This window comes from Loxodonta africana, chromosome 8 (genome assembly GCF_030014295.1).
Source record: "Loxodonta africana isolate mLoxAfr1 chromosome 8, mLoxAfr1.hap2, whole genome shotgun sequence".
In the NCBI taxonomy this organism is placed as follows: domain Eukaryota; kingdom Metazoa; phylum Chordata; class Mammalia; order Proboscidea; family Elephantidae; genus Loxodonta; species Loxodonta africana.
This window is the reverse complement of record NC_087349.1, coordinates 1,069,928-1,090,317: the sequence shown is the minus strand read 5'-3', so window position 1 is coordinate 1,090,317 and position 20,390 is coordinate 1,069,928. Positions and strand designations below refer to the sequence as shown.

At 44.2% G+C, this 20,390-nt stretch overlaps 1 protein-coding gene across 4 annotated transcripts in view; it reads right to left on the bottom strand.

The window, feature by feature from the left end:
* EZH2 (enhancer of zeste 2 polycomb repressive complex 2 subunit) overlaps window positions 1-18,613 on the bottom strand; it is a 53,249-nt gene extending 34,636 nt beyond the window's left edge. For 2 of the 4 annotated variants that reach the window (XM_064289581.1, XM_064289583.1), the window contains exons 1-3: window positions 18,538-18,613; window positions 1,589-1,710; window positions 960-1,088 (exon numbers count right to left, since the gene is read on the bottom strand). In XM_064289581.1, coding sequence (XP_064145651.1) covers window positions 960-1,088; window positions 1,589-1,705 — 246 coding nt within the window. In that variant the 5' untranslated portion in view covers window positions 1,706-1,710; window positions 18,538-18,613. The remainder of the gene's footprint in view (window positions 1-959; window positions 1,089-1,588; window positions 1,711-18,537) is intronic. The other 2 variants (XM_064289582.1, XM_064289584.1) reach the window with 1 other exon arrangement.
* Between the last annotated feature and the right edge of the window lie 1,777 nt (window positions 18,614-20,390).

Below are 20,390 nucleotides of genomic sequence, written 5' to 3'. Positions count from 1 at the left end.
CTTACCATCAAAAGAGCAGAATGATGGGAGTTCTGGCGTGTCACACCACGCATACCACACAAGCCAGCGTTTCAGCAGTGTCACCAGGACCTGCCTGCAGCTCTGAGGGGCACTGAGGCTGGCCTCACTGACGGGCACTGAGGCTGGCCTCACTGACAGGCCCTGGGAATCACTGGTCACGCCGTCACCACAGGCCAAGCAACGGCAAGCCATTACCTGATTGCTAGAATAATGTTACCTAAAAAACAGCTACTCCCTGAAAAAACTACTTTAGGACAATTCCACCGTCTGGACGCTCCCCACGTTTAGACATCCAGATCGACAAGCACTGGGTACAGGAGTCGCGCCCGTTTTCTGCCTGGACTCCTACTGAAACGGGCCTCCACATCCTGTGCCCTGTCTACATGCAAGCGGCATTTTGACGTCATATTTAATTACAGACTCTAACACACATTTATTGCCTCCCTTTGAAAATAGGAAACTCTTGGGGTAATGAAGATATACCTCATTCAGGAAAGGCTATGGAAAAGGCAATTCCATTCTCGCAACACTGAATTTTAAAAATTCCCAGAGCCTCAGCCTTTGAATAAAATGCACAATAAACCGCGTTCCTAGTCCATGAGTATGAAAGGGAGCATTTCCTACTACATGGCTAATTCCTATTAAGGGAGGAAAAGATGACAACTGTGCATCAGAAAGCCAGGCTCTAAAAAGGGACCTGAGGAGGACATCAGAGCGTACGGACGTAGGAGTTCACCTATCCACAGTGAACACACATTCTAAGCACTGGGGACTCTGTCACAGAACAGTGAACAGTGTGCTCTAACTGCTGTTCCCAGCTGCACTGAAAACCCTGCATGGGAGGGGCATCCCCAGGTCAGTGCATCCTCCCCACCAAGCCAGCACCCAACCCAAAAACCGAAACGTGCTGTAAGCCCGCGGCACGCGTGTTCACCAACCTCCCTGGTCCCGCGCAAAGAGCTCACAGAAGTCAGGATGTGCACAGGCTGTATCCTTCGCTGCTTCCACTCCTGGTTTAAGATCTCCGTTCTTTCCAAAATTTTCTGACGATTGGAACTAAACATACTCTTTAAAAAAATGAAGGAGAACAGAAATTGTCCATTGTTAGAGAACAGAAGGCTACAATCTAGTGATTTCCCAAATATATCAAGAACATTTGCTCAAATGCACGCAGATTTTACACTACACTCTGGTTTCCCACATTCATATAATGCAAAACCGCCGCACCTGTTACTTTACTGATGGTGGGGGGGAAGACGGTATCATTGCCACCCTTTCTTTGGCTTTAGAAACATAAAACCATAGAACACATTCCTTTATGTCTTGTTTCTGAGTCTGTGCATGCAACATAAAGGTATCCTCAGAAGAGATGATTTCCAAGCAGGGTGACAAATCGCTGTGTGCGCACCGATGTGCAGGGGACACTGCGGAGTTAACTGTGACAGCTCAAGGGACCCTGCTGTGAACAGGACTCTGGTGGGAATGTGCCATTCAAATTAAAGCTTACTTGACTTTAGGGAAAAGCCACCCAGGGTGGGTGTGTGCCCCTCACGGGAGCCAATCTCACCTTGACCTCATCCGCCCGCCGGAACCGCTTGAGCTGCCGCAGCCGCATGTACTCGGACTTTACGCGCTTCCGCCAGCACACAGGCCCCTTCTCAGACTTCTTCCCGGTCTGGCCCATGATCACTGCAGAAGCAACAGTTTCATGATAAAATCACTCATCTGGCCAGCCTAGGCTGACTGCTGAGGCTGTAATCCCAGCAGTGACAATCAATGACCACACACCATACCACCCGTGTTTGCAAGACACTCTGCAGTTACACCTTGAAGATATCCCACAAAACCAGCTGCCTTCCAGGGTGTGACAGCATGACAGGAACCAGAGGGCACTGCCTCCACAGTTCTTACTCTCTGAGAGCCTTGTTTCTGTGGGAAAGAAATGCCTGAGCACATTCTAAGTTCTTGTCACTAAACTGGCTGTTACAGAAGGCAGAACTGACTAGTCAGAGGGGTCAACAGAAAGAAGTGGTGATAGGTCCAGTCACTGTGGGTGGAAACCCACCCGTGCAGCACACAGCAAGCTTGCATCCCAGCGCTCCCCACCTGAGCCCCTTCCTGTACAAGGGGCTCCCGCCAGCAGAGTGGCCGAGAGATGCAACAAACCCTGAGGTGTGGCCCTCGGCTCGCTCCCAGGTGGGCCCCACTTCCTGGGGTCCCAGCACCCTTGGAGCCCACTTAGGTCCAAGTCACATCCTTTTCTATCACATTTCCTCCAAAAGCACAGAGGTCACATGACATGTTGAGATGAGATGGGCAGTTCCCGGCAGAGCTTTATTATAGGCACACCAAGGACCTCTGCTCCAGTGTCATCCAGCACTGAGAGGGTGGGGTACACATGGAGCAGCTGCTGGCTGCAGGGCAGGGGCCAGGGAGAGAGCAGCTATGGGGAGCTGCTGGCAGAGGTCTCTAGGCCAGAGACTGCAGTGAGAGAAGAATGAATGAGTCCAAGGGTTACTTAGGAGATAACGTCACCAGGACGTCGTGATGATTTAAAATGGAAAGTGAGAGAGGAAGTAGCTTTCTGGATGGAATAACTAACCAGGGATGCATGCACCTGTGCACATAACACCCTCAGGCATACGGCACTGCCTGAGGAGAAGCTTCAGAGGAAGAAAAAGGGTCCTGAGGCCAGTGGTAACTTCTACAATACTCCATCCACAACCAAATGGTGATGCAAAAGCAGAAGGTGGTTTATTCAGAGCTGAAAGAAAGGGAGACAAAGAATGGCATTTTCTGGAGCATGTAATAAATGACTATTATGAAGCAGGTAACAGGTGTACAAAGGTGAATGAGACACACCTTGCCCTTACAGAGTTTACACTCTAGCCAAGAAGGCATAAAGAAGCAAATGCAGTCTGGTACGCGCTCCAGACACAAAAGTACCTATAAGGTCAGAGTTAGGAAGAGTGGGGAAGAAGGATGCGCACTTGAGAAGGACTGCAGGCAGACACGACAAGGGAGCCTTAAAGATGAGCTGGATTTCTCTGAGGTATGAGGGACTCTATGGTCTTTTTCAATCACCTCCTGTGCATGTGAAAGCTGGACAATGAGAAAGGAAGACAGAAGAAGAACTGATGCATTTGAACTGTTGTTTTGCCAAAGAATACTGAATATACTGTGGACTGTCAGATAAATAAACCCATCTTAGAAGAAACACAGCCAGAATGCTCCTTAGAAGCGAGGATGGTCATCAGGAAAGACCAATCACTAGAAAAGGACATCATATTTGGTAAAATAGAGGGTCCATAAAATGAGGGAAACCTTCAGTGAGATGGACTGATACACAACAGCCACCAACAATGGACTCAAACATACCAACAATCATGAAGATGGTACAAAAATGGGCAACATTTCCTTATTATACACAACGTCACCATGAGTCACGGGTAACTCAAGGCAACTAACAACAAAGGCATGAGCTCGAGAAAGCTGGGCGTGGGGCAGGTGAAGGCAGGGAGCTGGCCGGAAGACACTGTCAACAGGAGCAAGGGTGGGGGAAAGAGGAGGAGACAGCTCTGAGGATGGGCAGGGGCGACAATGAGGGCTGAAGAAGGTCACAGGCCCCAAGGACGGCCTTCCTGAGGGGGCTGGCTGGGCAAATCTGTGGGTTGTTAGAACGGAGAAGACTAACTCAAGCAGAAAATGAGGTTAGCAAGGGAAGGTGAAGCAGGACAAAAAGACGTCAGTTAGGAAGAAACACGTCAATAGTTCAGTGACGTGTTTGCTTTCATACATGCTAGCTTAGTTAACAGATGAGCTTAAGTATTTCTACGCAAAATTTTTCAGACCTTTTAGCACTCCAAAGGCCTAGAAACTAGAAGGGAAAGGAATCAGCTAAAAATGAGAGCCCACTGGATCATGACAACTAGTCTACCTGCTGCCTTGGCCACTTCCTGGTCCTTGGAGCTGGCGCCCCTGCGCCATAAAACCTGCAGGACTGTGGTGCTCAGTTAATGGACTGTGGCGTGGGTACTGCGGCAACGTGCCTTTTAAGATGCACATTTTATGCCCTGGTGAAGAGACAGCACTGTATTGTTTGAGCACTGCTGCCCTCCTTCCAAGCAAGGTCTCTAATAAAGCTTGCCATGACAAGATTCTCCCCTCTTACCGAAGACGCCACCTGAGCCAGACAGGATGCCAGGTCGACACGACACTTCAGAACTGACTCCAGAACAAACATCTCTGTAACAGGGCATACACGTTGCAGTGTATATTCTCAATAACAAAATAAATAACATTTAGGGAAAAAAGGAGGGCATATACGATAAGTTCTATGCTTATAAATTTCTCAACACTCTTCCAAAGAAGTACATAGGTTAAGATTTTAACCTACAGGATGGTCTGGTAACTGCAAAGTGGGGGGGGGGGGCGGGGGGGATAAATATATATACACGTGCGCACACACACACACTATATACACACACACACTATACATACACATACACACATATATACACACACACTACACACACTACATACATACACACACATATATACACGTACACACACATACACACACAATATATGCACACACGTATATACACATACACATATATACACATATGTACACACACATACAGACAGACACACATACACACAATATATACGCACACACTATATACACATACGCATACTATATACACACACATATATAGACGTACACAATATATATATACACACATTATATACACACACATGTAGACACACACTATATATACACACACATACATGCATATATATACACACACTATACACACACACATATACACACACATATATGCTAGTTCATTCAGGAGAAACTATCAAAATGTAAGGATCGTGACCTCTGAATTACAAGCTAAGAAATAAATCTAAGTGTTCAGACTGTTCTTTCAAAGTATGGGGATAGGTAGGCAGATCCTTGAAAAGATGAGAAAATTTAAGGCACCACTGAGAAGGATGTTTTACAGAAAACAAACGCCCACCCGCCTTCACAGCACTCTATGTCTGTCTATGAATGTCTAGCTTTCCCGTTTGTCAGCGGGTCGGCTCCCACTCTTAAGTTCCTCAATAGAAGAATCGTTTTTATTCACTTGTAAAACCCCTGAGCCTGGCTATGTGCCTGGCAAACAGTAGACTTAAAGACAAATAAAAAACACTGAAATGGATGACTTGCAGGCTTGTCTCCCACTGGGCCCAGGTATGGAAGGGAGGCTGCCTGCCCGCACTTGAGGCAGAAATGTCCCGTGAATCTCAGGGACGGAATATGGGCCCTGTGGCCTCACCTACCCTTACCAATGAATACAACTCGAGCACAAATCCTGGCACCTCTGGGATTTACATTTGATAAGAAAGCTGGTATTTCCTCAAAGTCCTCATCCAAAAACAGGGATAGCACCACCTACCCTCAAGGCTTGTCAGATACACCAAATGAGAGCCACACACACACATACCTGGCCCTTCAGCTGGCCCACAGCAGGTCCTCCCACGACAGGGCAGAGCTGGGCTCAAGTGGGCCTTCTGACTCCATTTCTGTGCTCGAGGATTAAAGCTCCAAATATGATGTAGCGGCAAAGGCAACATTTATTTAAACACTGGCTACTACGTGGATGGGGACTTGTGGATACAACCAGTTTTTTGTTTTGTTCTGTCTTTAATTTCTCGTTGGAAAGATGTTCTAGTTTCATAGGTGAAATGATATTATCCAGGATATGAAAACAGCTTCCTCATTCAAAACAAATCATAACTCCAGTGATTGGAACGAGACTCTACCTGTGAGTGAAAATTCAAAAGCCAAACCAGACTATGGCCAGGGACGATCAAACCCTTCACAGAATACAGTACAGCCTTCCATGACTGCTGTTCTACAGGTTAAATAAAACTCAGGAGAGACCACAAAGTCCAGCCTGTTTTATGAATCAAACCAATCTCAGAAAGATCACCCACACGGGCAGGCCCTTTAACCTCACTGCCCATAAAAGTAAACACAAGAGTGTTTGCTTCAACTCACCCCTCGTCAGGGACTCACACAGCTATCCTCCAAGGGTCAGGAACATCTGAGGAGGCGACTCAGCTGACCAAGGACACCATCTCCCTGGAGACAGTGATAGGTCCATCACAAGGACTCTTAGGAATGGTCTCTACTAGATTTGAACATGGAAACATGCAGCCCAAGGAACTGCTGGGGGCATCTTGTAACCACAGGAGGAGAGTCTGCAAAGAGCAGAGTCAACAACAGAAAAAGAGAAAGAAAGAAACCACCGCAGGCACACTGTGCACGCCCTGAGCCAGGCCAGCCCTGCCAAGTCACCTCCCCATTCCTTCAGTTACAATAGTCAACAAACTACCTTTGTTTGTCTAAACCAGTCTGGGTCAGGCTTTCTACCACCTGAAGTGCAGGGGCTTCTGGCTAAGGGACATCCAGGGCTGAGATTTCATGCCCTGCAGCAGCAGGTCCTGGCAGCAGGTTTCCTCTTCACCAGCGACATTCTTGAAGACTAGTGATGCAGGGCTGACTTACTCCCCACTAGGAGACAAGCCTCTCTACCTCTCAGATGACCAGGCTGCACCTGCCCTGAGTCCAGCTGAGTCCAGCTCTGGTCTACCTAGGAGAAGCCTTACCTAGGAAGACTCCCTGTCCTTCACTCAGTTGCTAAAGGCCAAGAAACCAAAAACTGTCCCCTAGCCGGCACTTCAGTGCCCTTGGCTACCTTTCTTAAAGGCCCTTTACTCCTAAAAAGGATTTGCTAAACCAAGGTAACATTCCAGTTGTTCCTACTTGTCCAAAGAAAACCAAGTGATAACTACAAGTACCGCTCATCCTTCCTAACTAGTCTAATAGCACTAACTTCACTCTCAATTGAACAGACAGCTAAAGAAGGTCAAATCCAAACCCAACAAAATTTAAGCAATATGATTTCAATATCCTCTCCTAACTAAAATGCTGGTTTCCTTTACACCAAAACCAGTTGCCATCAAGTTGACCCCAACTCATGGACACCTCATGTGTCTGAAAATAGAACTGTGCCCACAGGGTTTTCAATGGTTGATTTTTCAGAAGTAGATCCCCAGATCTTTCTTCCAAAGGACCTCTGGGTGGACTCAGACCTCCAACCTTCTGGTTAACAGCCAAGCACGTTAACCGTTTACACCACTCGGGGAGTCAAAATACACATTCTTTGTAGCATAACTTGAGCTCTATTTCAAGCAAACAAATATTCTCCAAACAGGCAAAATTACTAAGGAGGGGGCACAACTTATCTTTTCCAGCCTGTTCAAGCAACATTTCTGCCATCTACAAAAAAAAACTACAAGTCCCTAATTCACTCTAGAAGGCATTTCCAACCTTTTCTAACCCATAAGTACTTTTTATGGTAACATACAATACCACTGCTGTTGTTAGTAGTCATCAAGACGATTCCAACTTGGGGCTTTAAAATTAAATTTTGCCAATTCTGCTTACACTGATTAAATAATTTGAATACTGAAGTACTGTAGATCAGAATTGATGAACAGGGACACTCACGCTGCAATTTTTTCCACCCAATATATGACAGGTCAGCATACTTCAAAATTAAGTTCCTCTTAACAGAATCTTTTATAAAATCCATGAAGATGGATTCTACTTTTCCCATTTAACAAATGATACATGGTGTTTCCTTTTAAATAATTAAAATGCATGATTTTCAAAATTCAAAAGTAAAATGCTTGATTTGGAGACTGTACACATACTAGGCACAGGGAAGGTTCTCAGTAACTGGCTATTATTTGTAAACACACTGAAGATACTCATGTATCTGCAGATAGAACATAGAGAATTTCACTATGTGCTACTGGATCAAAAACATACAAGGGTGGCTTTAATGATGTTTGAAATTCGATGTTTAGCAAAAATCAATCGTCTTATTTTCTTAAATCTTTGTTTTGCTTATAAGCATTCCTCAGCTAGTAACATACGTAAAGATGGTCTTTAGTATTAAAAATTAAGACACTAAAATGAATAGGTCATGATGTTTTGTCTTTTCAACACTTAAAAATTTACTGAAGACAGGTTGATACGCCATCTATTAATTTAGCTCATATAATACAATTAACGGATAAAGATCATCTCGAAAAAATTTGCAGGATCTTTTTTATACTCCTCATTTACTTTTTTCCATTATCAAAGTTTCTCAAGCTTCCTAACTTTAATCAACAATCTAGTATGGATGTAAATACAAATTTACAGCAGAGTTCACTGGGTGATACACAGAGTATACAGCCATGCAAGCTTCACTTAATTAAAAAAAAAAAAATTTTTTTTATATAGATGCTCGCAACTCTAAAGAGTTTTGTTTTGCTGGGAGAGGGGGACATTTAATTTATGACTTGCTGCTAAAGAGATCGCCCAAGTTTTCAGTGCTCTGGTCCTAAAACTATGTCACAATTATTTCCTTAGTATCTGTTGTTGTGTGCCACCAAGTCCATTTCGACTCACAGTGAGCCCATAGGACTTCCTTAGGGTCTCCTAGGCTGTAATCTTTACGGGAGTAGGCCGCCAGGTCTTTTCTCCAGAGGAGCCACTGTCAAATTGCCAACCTTTCAGTTAGCAGTTGGCCACGGAATCACTGCACCACCAGAGCTCCATTTATTAGTATATAAAAATTGACTATGCAAAGGCATTAGACTGTGTGGATCATAACAAATTATGGATAACACGGCAGAAAATTGGAATTCCAGAACACTTAACTGTGCTCATGAGGAACTTGTACATAGTTCAAAAGGTAATTATTCAAACAGAACAAGGGGATACTGCATGGTTTAGTCAGGAAAGGTGCAAGTCAGGGCTGTATCCTTTCAACATATGTATTCAATCTGTATGCTGAGTAAATAATCCGAGAAGCTGGACTACATGAAGAAGAACGAGGCATCAGGACTGAAGGAAGACTCATTAACAACCTGCGTCATGCAGATGACACAACCTTGCTTGCTGAAAGTGGACTTGAAGCACCTACTGATGAAGATCAAAGACCACAGCCTTCAGTATGGATTACATCTCAACATAAAGAAAACAAAAACCTTCACAACTGGACCAATAAACAACATCACGATAAACAGAGAAAAGACTGAAGTTGTCCAAGATTTCATTTCAGTCGGATGCACAATCAACACGAAGCAGCGGTCAAGAAAGCAAAGACTCACTGCATTGGACAAATCCGCTGCAAGAGGCCTCTTGAAAGTGCTAAAAAGCAAGGATGTCACCTTGAAGTCTAAGGTGCACCTGACCCAAGCCACGGTGTTTTCATTCGCCTCATATGCATGCGAAAGCCGGACAATGAATACGGACAACCGAAGAAGAAGAAGGTCTTGATGCCTTTGAATTGTGGTGCCGGCGAAGAATACTGAATATACCATGGACTGCCAAAAAAAACGAACAAATCTGTCTTGGAAGAAGTACAGCCAGAATGATCCTTAGAAGCAAGGATGGCCAGACTACAGTCTCACACACTTTGGACATGTTATCGGGGCGGGGGGTGGGGGGTGTCAGTCCTGGAGGACATACATCAAACTTGGTAAAGGAGAACATCAGCGAAAAAGAAAAAGACCCTCAATGAGATGGACTGACACAGTGGCTGCAACAACGGGCTCAAGCATAACAATGACGGTGAGAATGGCGCAGGATCAGGCAGCGCTTCCTTCTGGTGTACACAGTGTCGCAGTGAGTCAGAACTGACTTGATGGCACCTAACGAGTATGCGATATGAGGAATTTTTTTTTCCTTAATCAAGGTACTTGACAGCACCTATAGACAACAAAAAGAAACCAAAAACCAAACCCATTGGTGTCGAGTTGAATTCCAACTCAGAGAGACCATACAGGACAGAGGGGAACTGCCCCATAGGGTTTCTAAGGCTGTACTCTTTAGGGAAGCAGATTGCCACATCTTTTGCCCAAGGAGCAGCTGATGAGTTCAAATCACCGACCTTTCAGCCAAGCTGACATACAGGTGAGCAAAAGAGAATTCCTCCCTTGAACTTAAAACGAAGGAGAAGGGAGAAAGAAAAGTACAACTGCATAAAGCACATATTATGGCAGCTCGGTGTAAGCAGGAAACACGGTGTCTAGTTGTTCGGGCGAAGGGAAAGAGTATTTTGAGTCACACAGGTTAAAAATCATCTTGAGATGCTAACTAAACTGACAAGGAAGATATCCCAAAAAGAGAGGGCACACAATCTCCAAGTGAAACTTCCTAGAGACTAGAAGACCAGTAGAGTTCAACATGGGAAAGGCATTCAAAAATACTGGAGGGAAGATTCATTGAGAGAAGCTGTTCTTCCTCTTCTTTAGACTGCCTTGAACATTAGTTGCAGGAGTTTCGTATTTGAATCCCCCACCACTGGAAAGACTGACACGAGATGCCTGGTGGCATCTGGACCCCAAAGTTTTGCTTTTTTTCCTTTTCCCTTCTTAAAACAGGGAGGAGGAGGGGTGTATTACATATACAATGAAGAAAAACTAAAAAATTTACTTAGCTGTCAAGACAAACCAAGCTTGGCAATTTTGAATATCACTTCTATATACAAGATTCTAAGATCAAAGTTATGTTTCATTTACTTTTAATATTTCCATTCATCTTTTGAAGAAAATAAAAAATTTAAGGCTCAGCTCACTAATAAAAAGATCTGAATTATCCAAAACTGAAAATTGAATTACTAAATACTATCACTTTCTGTATTAAAACTAGTTAACTTGATTAAAGAAAAAAAATTCTCCATATCACACACCTGTTGTTAGGTGCCATCAAGCCAGTCCCGACTCACAGCAACCCTTATGCACAAGGGAAACGAAACACTGCAGGGTTCTGTACCATCCTATCATTGTTATGCTTAAACCCATTGTTACAGCCACTGTGTCAATCCATCTCATACCTAACACTATACAAATGAAAGCTTTTTAGATTATATGTTTCTTGTAAACACATGACATTTCGTTACACTAAGAATTAAAGAAAAATTGAGGCTAGATGAACCTCTGAAACTATTGCCCTGAAACAATCTTTAAACGTTAAACCAAAAATATTCCCTGAAGTCTCCTGAAGGCCACAATAGTTTAGCTCAACTAGTAAAAAATACCTGCTTTGAGCATTATACTCTTTTAAGAATTATCTATATGGGATCAAAGTGACAACAGCAACTGGAACGACTAGTTAGGAACCTGAGGGGGCAGTGAGTTTATGTAATGGGAGAGAAACAATTCAGAAAAGGAGGGTGAGAATGGTAGCAAAACTCGAAGAATGTAATCAATATCACTGAATTTACATGTAGAAACTGTTGAATTGGTGTATGTTCTGCTATGTATACTCTCTACAACAAAATTAATAAAATTTTTAAAGAAGAATTAAAGAAAACAACTTGTGGATTAGGAATAAATTCATTTTCATATAGTTAACTGAATTTAAACAACAATGCTCCCAGCAGTAGTAACACTACCTTGATCCATGTACAGTCACAAATCCAAAAAAAAAACAAGCTAGAAAATTGAGGCGAAAATGTTCACAACACATATCTGACAGAGAACTTGGACTCAGAATATTTTTAAAGACCTCTTACAACTCAAAGAAAACTCAATTTTTTAAATGAACAAAAGGCTTGAACAAAAAAACTATATATACAAATGACCAATAAGCATATGAAAAGATGTTCAATATGACTGATCATCTAGGAAACACAAATACTGCACACCAAAGGCACTGCTGCCAAGCCAACTCACAGCGACCCTACAGGACAGAGCAGAACTGCCCCATAGGGTTTCCAAGGAGCAGCTGGGGGATTTGAACTGCCAGTCTCTTGGCTGGCAGCTGAGCTCTTAACCGCTGCACCACCAGGGCTCCTGGCACTCGTTAGATGGCTAAAATTTAAAAGGCTGGCAATGCCAAGTGTCAGCGAAGATGTGGACAAACTAACTCTGGTACAGTCACAGCTGTTTAACTGTAGTGATCCTAGGTACCACAGAAGGAAACACTCTCTGATCCTGTACCATTCTCACAAATAGTTTGTTATGCTTGAGCCCATTGTTGCAGTCACTGTGTCAATCCAACTCATTGAGGGTTTTTTTTTTCTTCACTGACCCTCTTCTTTGCCAAGCATGATGTCCTTCTTCAGGGACTGACCCCTCCTGATAACATGTCCAAAGTATATGAGACGTAGTCTTGCCACCCTTGCTTATAAGAAGCGTTCTTATAGTTGGATCTATATTTACCACATACCAACTCCTAGGGGTATTTACTCAAGAGAAGCTAAAACGTATGTCCATAAAAGACTTACACAAATGGTCATAGCAGCTGTATTAATGTCTTAGTTATCTAGTGCTACTGTAACAGAAATACCACAGATGGGCAGTTTTAACAAACAGAAATTTGTTTTCTCAGTTTCAGAGGCTAGAAGTCTGAATTCAGGATGCCGGCTCAAGGGAGGGCTTTCCGTCTGTCGGCCCTGGAATAAGGTCCTGTCTCTGAGCTTCATATGGCTTGGCATCTATCTTGCCCCAGTCCTGCTTCTCTCCCTTGCTTGTTGAATCTCTTTTATATCTCAAAAGAGCCTGACTTAAAGACACACCCTATATTAATCCTGTCTCATTAACATAACAAAGAAAGTGCCTCCCTAAAAGTGACTATAACCACAGATATAGGAGTTAGGATTTACAACACATATTTTTGGGGAACACAATTCAATCCATAACAATTAATAAGAGCCAAAAATTGGAAACCACTAAAGCATCCACCAATAAAATAGGTAAATGGATAAACAAGTTATGGTATAGCCATACAATGGATAACCACTCAGAAATAAAAAGGAACTCCTGATACAAGCAACACCATGGGTAAATCTCAAACACATGCTCAACGGAAGACGCCAAGTCATACACCGTAGAATTCCACCTACATGAGGTTCCTGAACAGGAGAAAGGTCAAGAGTTGGGGGTGGTAGCTGACTGCAGAGGTGCATGAATGGCCCGAGGTGATGGCACGCCGCTCATCTTGACAGACAGATGCGTGATGACACACGCATACACGTTTCCTAAAACTCTTGGAACTGTACTCTTAAAATGTGTGCACTCTATTGTATGTAAATGACGCTTCAATAAAGTTGATATTTTAACTAAAATTTAATACTTTCCTAGAAGGCAATTTGACAACACTTATCAAAACCTGATCACCTACTGAAACAACAATCACGAAGGTCATGCAGGACCGGCAACGTTTCTCTCTATTAGGTATAAGGCCATCGAGACAACTAACAAATAATATTAAAACTCAAAATGTACATAATCTCGAAATGACTATTCTCCTTCTAGAACACTGTCATATTAGCATTCAAACATATATAAAGACATTCACTTCTTTTGAGGAGAGAAAACAGCATCCACCTTGGAGCACTGGTTTACAATACGAAGACTCATTCATAAACCAGAATACCACGTACCACTTACTGAGGAAGCACACACCAGCCTGGTGACTCAGAGCAGAGAGCAGCAAATTCTTTCATAAAGGGCCACATGGTAAATATTTTATTCTTGTTTGGGACTGGTTGTTTTGTTTTGTATTTTACAACTCCTTTAAAAAAAAATGTTTAAACCATCCTTAGCTGGTGGGCCTTACAAAAACAAGCCAAGGAAGCCAAGGGGTAGATGTGGCCTGCAGGATATATTTGCTTAGAGATCAGGGCTTTCAAAACACAGTGCCCAAATTCAAATCCTTACTCTACCTAGTTGTTACCTAATCTCTCCATCTGTTATTACAGTTTCCATATAAATTGATAAACATAAAGCACTTAGAACAGTGCCTAATACACAGCAAGCCTTAAAGAAATATCAACTATTTTTTAAATGAAATAGCTCTTTAAAAAAAAAAAAAATTTTTTTTTTTCCCCTAGATCACACGGAGCGGATAATATGGAGTCAAACAGAACCAAGTTTGGATCCTGACTGCAAATTCTTGGCTGGATAAACCTGGGCAAGCTCTTGACCTCTCTAAACTGCAGTCTGCCTATCTGTAAAGGTTTCTGTAAGAATTAAAAACAAAGTATCTAAAAAAAATAAAGCATCTGACAAATAGTAGGTACTTGAATAAAAATTTTTTTTCATTTCACTTTTATCATGTTTCTGCACCAAGAAGTGAGTGGTGCAGAGGCATGATATGGAACACTATAAACATTTTAGAAATTTTTTTTAGCTAGTACTCTTAAGATACTCAACTCAATGGCAATGGAGTTAGGTTTCTGAAATATTACTGGACTTGCTAATCTATACTTATCCTTTTAAAAGGATGCTAGAGAACATCTCAATAAAAGATTCATAATTAAACATTTTCACTATTTACTTCAGTTTTTAGGTTCAAAATCTACGTTGAATTATTCCAGTATAGAATTCATATATACCACGGACTGCCAGAAGAATGAACAAATTCAATTTGGAAGAAGTACAGCCAGAAGACTCCTTAGAAGCAAAGATGGGGAGACTTCATCTCACATACTTTGGACATACCAGGAGGGACCAGTCCCTGGAGAAGGACATCAAGCTTGGTAAAATACAATGTCAGGAAAAAAGAGGAAGACCCTCAAGGAGATGGACTGACACAGTGGCTGCAACAATGTGCTCAAACAGCAATGACTGTGAGGATGGTGCAAGGCTGGGCAGTGTTTTCATTTTGTCATACACAGGGTCACTATGAGTTGGAACTGACTCAACAGCACCTAACAACAACAGAACTTACTGATTTTAACAAGACTTTTCAATGAAAAAATTTACTACCCTCTCTCCTGCCCTTGTATTTTTGTTCAAGGATCATCACATCGAAATCACATCAAATCAAGCTGGCCATCCAGACACATCAAGCTTCTCTCTAGTTGCCTAATATAGCAAACATGAATAACAACAGTTGCATCTAAAAATCAAAAACCAAACCAGCTGCCTGTAAGTCGATTCCGACTTGTGATGACCCCCTGTGTTACAAAGTAGAACTGCTCCATAGGGTTTTCTTAGCTGTAATCTTTACAGACTTTTCTTCTGCGGCACCATTGGGTGGGTTTGAACCATCAACCTTCGAGTTAGTAGCTGAGAACAAACCATTTGCACCACCCAGGGACCCTAAAATACTAAATATGAATAGCAATAGTTCTATTTCAAGGATATCTAATTTTCAATATTAGAATATCATCTAATGTTGAGTATTACAACTAGAAAAGCCTGGGATCTTGCTCACCTTGACATTGTTACTTGACATTGTTACTGCCTCTCAAGGAGGGAGAAAAACACCTTCCAAAGTTCCTCACAATAAAATTTTAATATATATTACTTACTTTGCAAGTTTCTTTGTCAAACTATTTCCTTACATTTTTTTTCAAATCTCCATTCATTCAACTATTAAGCTCCTGTTCTCCAGCAACCACCAAGCTAGGTGCTAAGTATGCATAGAAAAGTAAGATAGAGCCTCTACTTCAAGGCACTTGAGTCTAGTGGAGGAGACAGACACATAAAGCAGTGACTACAATACAACTGGACATATGCTATAAGAAAAGTAAAGAGCTCTGGCTGCACAGTGCTTAAGTGCTCAGCTGCTAACCAAACGTTGATGGCTCGAACCCACCAGCCGTTCTACAGGACAAAGATGTGGCAGCCCGCTTCCACAAAGATTACAGCCTTAGAAACCCCATGGGGCAGTTCTACTGTCCCATACAGTCACTCTGAGTTGGAATCAGCTCCACGGCAACGGGTATAAGAAAAATATAAATAAAACCCTGTGAGAACACAACAGTACCTGGGAATTCAAGGAAGGGTTCTAGAAGGTACAAAGCCTATCATCCTGACCATGAGCCATCTCTGAATTTAATGAATTGCTCCTCTCCCTCATGCTGTCCCTCAAACTAAAGGTTTCACTTGCCCCTATAGAACCCTTCATAATTTACAGGGAAAAAAAAAACATCATCAGCTACACTGACAAGTCAGATTTCAAGGCTAATCCATAAATCATTTCTAATTGACCCTAGAATGTATTACATTACGGGTGTATTTTTTCCTGTTGTTTGTTTAAATTAATTCAGATTCTCTGAGCAGGCCAACTCAAAAGAATAGGAAATATCCTGGAAAAATCCCAGTGTGGCCTAGGGAAATCTGTCTAAAACTTTTAAATGGACAGCACAAAGAATCACTTTCATATATACACACAAAGCAAAGCTAGTATAAAGGTATTAAAGCACTTTTGCATACTGGCACTAAATCAACAAGTGTTTTTTCATTCCTGCTACTTAAATTGACTAAGCACATTTTCAATTCAACTACTTTTTTTTTTTTTTTGGTTTTTTAAAACCAATTTCCCAAAGAGACTTAAAGACATCTTTTAGCAAGTACAAAGATGATAATTACCAAATACAGAACACACAAGGGCAAAACTATAATTCTTACTCTAAAATATCTACATTTGTATGCCAAACTCTGCATAACTCGCTCATGGCACAACAAAAGACAAGATTATCAACACCATTTTTTAGTATAAAATTACTGGTAACTGATATAAATGTAGGAGTCCCTAGGTGGTACAAACGATTCACATGCTTGGCTGCCAAGGGAAACGATTAGGTTCGAGCCCACCCGGAGGCCTCTCGGAAGAAATGCTTGGCAATCTATTTTTGAAAAATCAGCATTGAAAACTTTATAAAGCACAGTTCTACTTTGACATACACGGGATTGCTGTGAATAGGAATCCACTCAACTGACTTTTTAATATAAATGTAAACATTATTTAACTATCTCTGTCAGGCATTTGAGCAGCGCCTGGAATGACTGTTCAATGCCCTCCAATACTGTAAAATATGTCATAAAGAATTTTACCCTGCATTTCTTTGCAAATTATGAGTGCCTGTTTTTCTAAAATTTTCTTGAATATATTCACTTCTCACAAAAATTAAAATTTGTGTTGCAATTTTCCTACGTCGTCTCCACCACTCTGAACATTACATTCCCTAACACACCACTAAAAAGAGAGAAGGGGATTTTGATATGCATATCTCAGAACAGAATCCTATCTTTTCCTAACTTTAGGGATTATGAACACAAAATTAAAATAGATCTTAAATACTTTCATTTCCTTACAAATAAAATTATCAATAAGCGACTAAGAATTACTCACTTGTTCTATGTTTTATTCCTAAATGTGAAATAGTTGGTAATGCTCATGAATGTAATGAAAAACTCCAAAATGTCTAAAAGTATAGACTACACTGAACTGTGCTAGCATTAGTGTTTATTCAGGTTTATTTTTTAAGTATGTTTCTTACATTACACGCTCAAGTTAAACTGATAATGATCTTTCAAACTCAGAAAGTAAACCTTGTACTAAAATATTTTTAACGGCCGAGAACACATTTTTATTTCCCGATGAATGAAAATTTTGCAGACCCTGTGTGACAAACAAAGGAAGTTTAGTTTTAACTGTGGGCAGCTCACGTTCCATTTCTTAGGCACAAGTATTCCTGCATTCAGCCTTTGGTGACTCACTAAAGCTATTGTTCACGAAAAACAAGACCAATTAACAAGAAATTGCTAACCGTAATCTAAACACACATTAGTCATAGGCATTTTACTTTGATCAACCATTTCTACCGTTTCATCCTCATCCATCCCCTAGGGATTTGGGGAATAATGGCTTATTAAATGACAGCTGATTTCGCTGCACCTGTCGCCATTCTCAGATGTACCAGACAAGTTGGCCGAAACAGCTGAGATTTTTGTTAAAAGATTCCGGTTTTTCAGGGCGACAACTCAGTCACGTACAGGCGCTTCCCCGGTTTTCCCAATTGCTTCTCGATTCCTCCCATTTTCAGAACTAACTCGGGCACAGATTTTTCAGGGGGCGGGATACACAAAGAAGCGGGAACTCAACAAACAGCCCTCGTCAGGGACAAAACCCGGCGGGGCGAGCAGCTCCGCCCCTCAAACTTCACAGCCGACCGGTCGCCGGCGAGACCCCCGGGCTGAGAGCTCCGGGCGCACCCGCCCCGCGCCGTCCCCGCCCCCCGCGACCCCGGCCGTTCCCAAGCCTCCCGCCCCCGGAACCGCCGGCCCCGCGGCCGAGCCCCCCGCCACCCCCGGACCCCCGAGCCCGGCGCCTTTGTCTGCGCCGCTCCGCCGCCCCCCGCCCGGCCCGTCCCGCGGGCGCCCGCCCCACACAAAGGCTCGAGCTGCGCCCCCCGCGCACAGGACGCCCGGCCCGAGGGCAGCGCGGGGAGGGGCCCGCACGCGCGCCGCTCCGCCGGGTCGGGGTCTCGGTCCGGGAGCGCCGGCCCCGGGGTCGCGGGCGCCGGACGCACGGCCCCGCGCGGGTCCCCTCAGCCCGCGCACAAAGCGGCGCCAAGGAGCCCGCTCGGGCGACTCCGGGCACGGCCAGCACGCCACCCGCACCGCGACCGGCCGCGGCGCACGCCCTCCCCGCGGCCGCACTACCTCAGTCCTGCCGTCGTCCCGCGCCGGCTCCCGCCGCCTCTGCTTCCCCGCCGGTGTCGGGCGCTCCCGGACCGAGCGCCAAACGCACGGCCCAATCGCCAGCGCTCTTGTTCGCGCCCGCCGCTAGGAAGCGCCGTTATGATTGGTCGAAGCGGTGTGGCTACCGACCAATCACGGCGCGGCCGCGCGCAGAGGCGCCGAGCGAGCCCCAGAGCCGGCACGTTCGGAGGACTGGGCGCACAGCGCGTGCGCGGCCCCAGGATGGGGCTCGGCTGTGGAGGGGCCGCCACCGCCTCTTTGTTCGCTCGGAGGACGCACGGCGCCTCAGGACGGCGGCAGGCAGGCAAACGGAGACCGAGGGCCTGGGGAGCGGGCGTCCGGGGGCGGGGACGCGGGACGGCTGGGCGGGGCCGCGCGCACCGCTCTTGGCGGGAACTTCGGAGCGCCCGGGCGGGCTGGCTGGTGGGGGAGGGGCCGTCGCCGGGTTTGAACCAATTCAAGCTGGGGGCGTAACGGCCGTAACCGTCGTCCGGAGGGGCCGGGGGCGTAACGGGCGGGCGGGCGGGCGCCGCAGCCGTTTTCTGCCCGCGCTGCCCTCAGGCGGGCGGCAGCGTCGCCTCACGGCCCTGCGACCTGCGGTTACCGCACGCTTCTCCGGAAAGGCCGCGTGCAGCCGCGTCCGGTCGTGGTTCCGAGCACGTGTCGGCGTTGGAAATGGCCCAGTCCGGGTGCCGACGTTGCCGCAGGCTGGCGCGGGTGGGAAAGCTGGGGTGCACGCCGCGGTGTGCAGTTCCTGAAAGTGGTCTCCCCCGGAGGAGCTAGGGATGTTCACTTCAGGCTACACCGGCCGGTTGCTTCACCTGACAATGAAGCTAGGGTTAGTCTGGATTTATTTTTAAGGGACTGCGGCTCTAGGGCAAGATACCACTCTCTCGCGTAGACTGGACTCCATAGGAAATTCTGACTGGGAGAAGAAATGGTCACCCATAAACTGTCGGCTAGACGTCTTCGTCTGGGATGGTTTAACCCGTGATTTCCCCACTTTTCAGTGTTGGAAAGTGTGTTCGGAGGGAAGCTGCATAAAAAATGATGTGCCCAAATAAAAGGACAATTATGAGTAAATGACAACAAGCGTGCAAAAATAAGTAGGTTTCACAACTGAAGTGTAGCTGTAAAATAACGATTTCATTCACCTAACAATCATCTTCCATGGTAGAAATACCTCCATTTAGACCAGTAACTTATAACTGCTTTTAATAACTACTTTTTAGAGCAGTTTCAGGTCTACAAAAAATTTAAACAAAAAGGAAGAGAGCTCTCCATATATCTCCTTTTTCTCCACCCCATACACAGTTCTTCCTGTTATTAACATCTTGTATTAGTGTGTTACAGTTGGTCAAGGAGTATTGATAATATTAACAAAAGTTCACAGTTTACATTAGGGTTCACTATGTTGTACAGTTCTGTGGGTTTTGACAAATACATAATGGCATGTAGCCACCATTGCAGTATCATACACAGTAGTTTCACTGCCCAGAAATTCCCTGTACTTCACCTACTTATACCTCGGAAACCCTGGTGGCGTAGTGGTTAAGTGCTAGGGCTGCTAAGCAGAAGATCAGTTCAAATCACCACGTGCTTCTTGAAAACCGAATCAGCCAGTTCTGCTCTGTCCTACAGGGTCACTATGTGTCAGAATTGACTCAATGGCAATGGGTTTTCTTCCCAAAGCAGGACAAAGTTGTGGCAGTCTGCTCTTGTAAAGATTTACAGCCTTGGAAACCCCATAGGGCAGTTCTGCTCTGTCCTATAGGGTCACCTGAGTCAGAATCACCTCGATAGTGGTGGGGTTT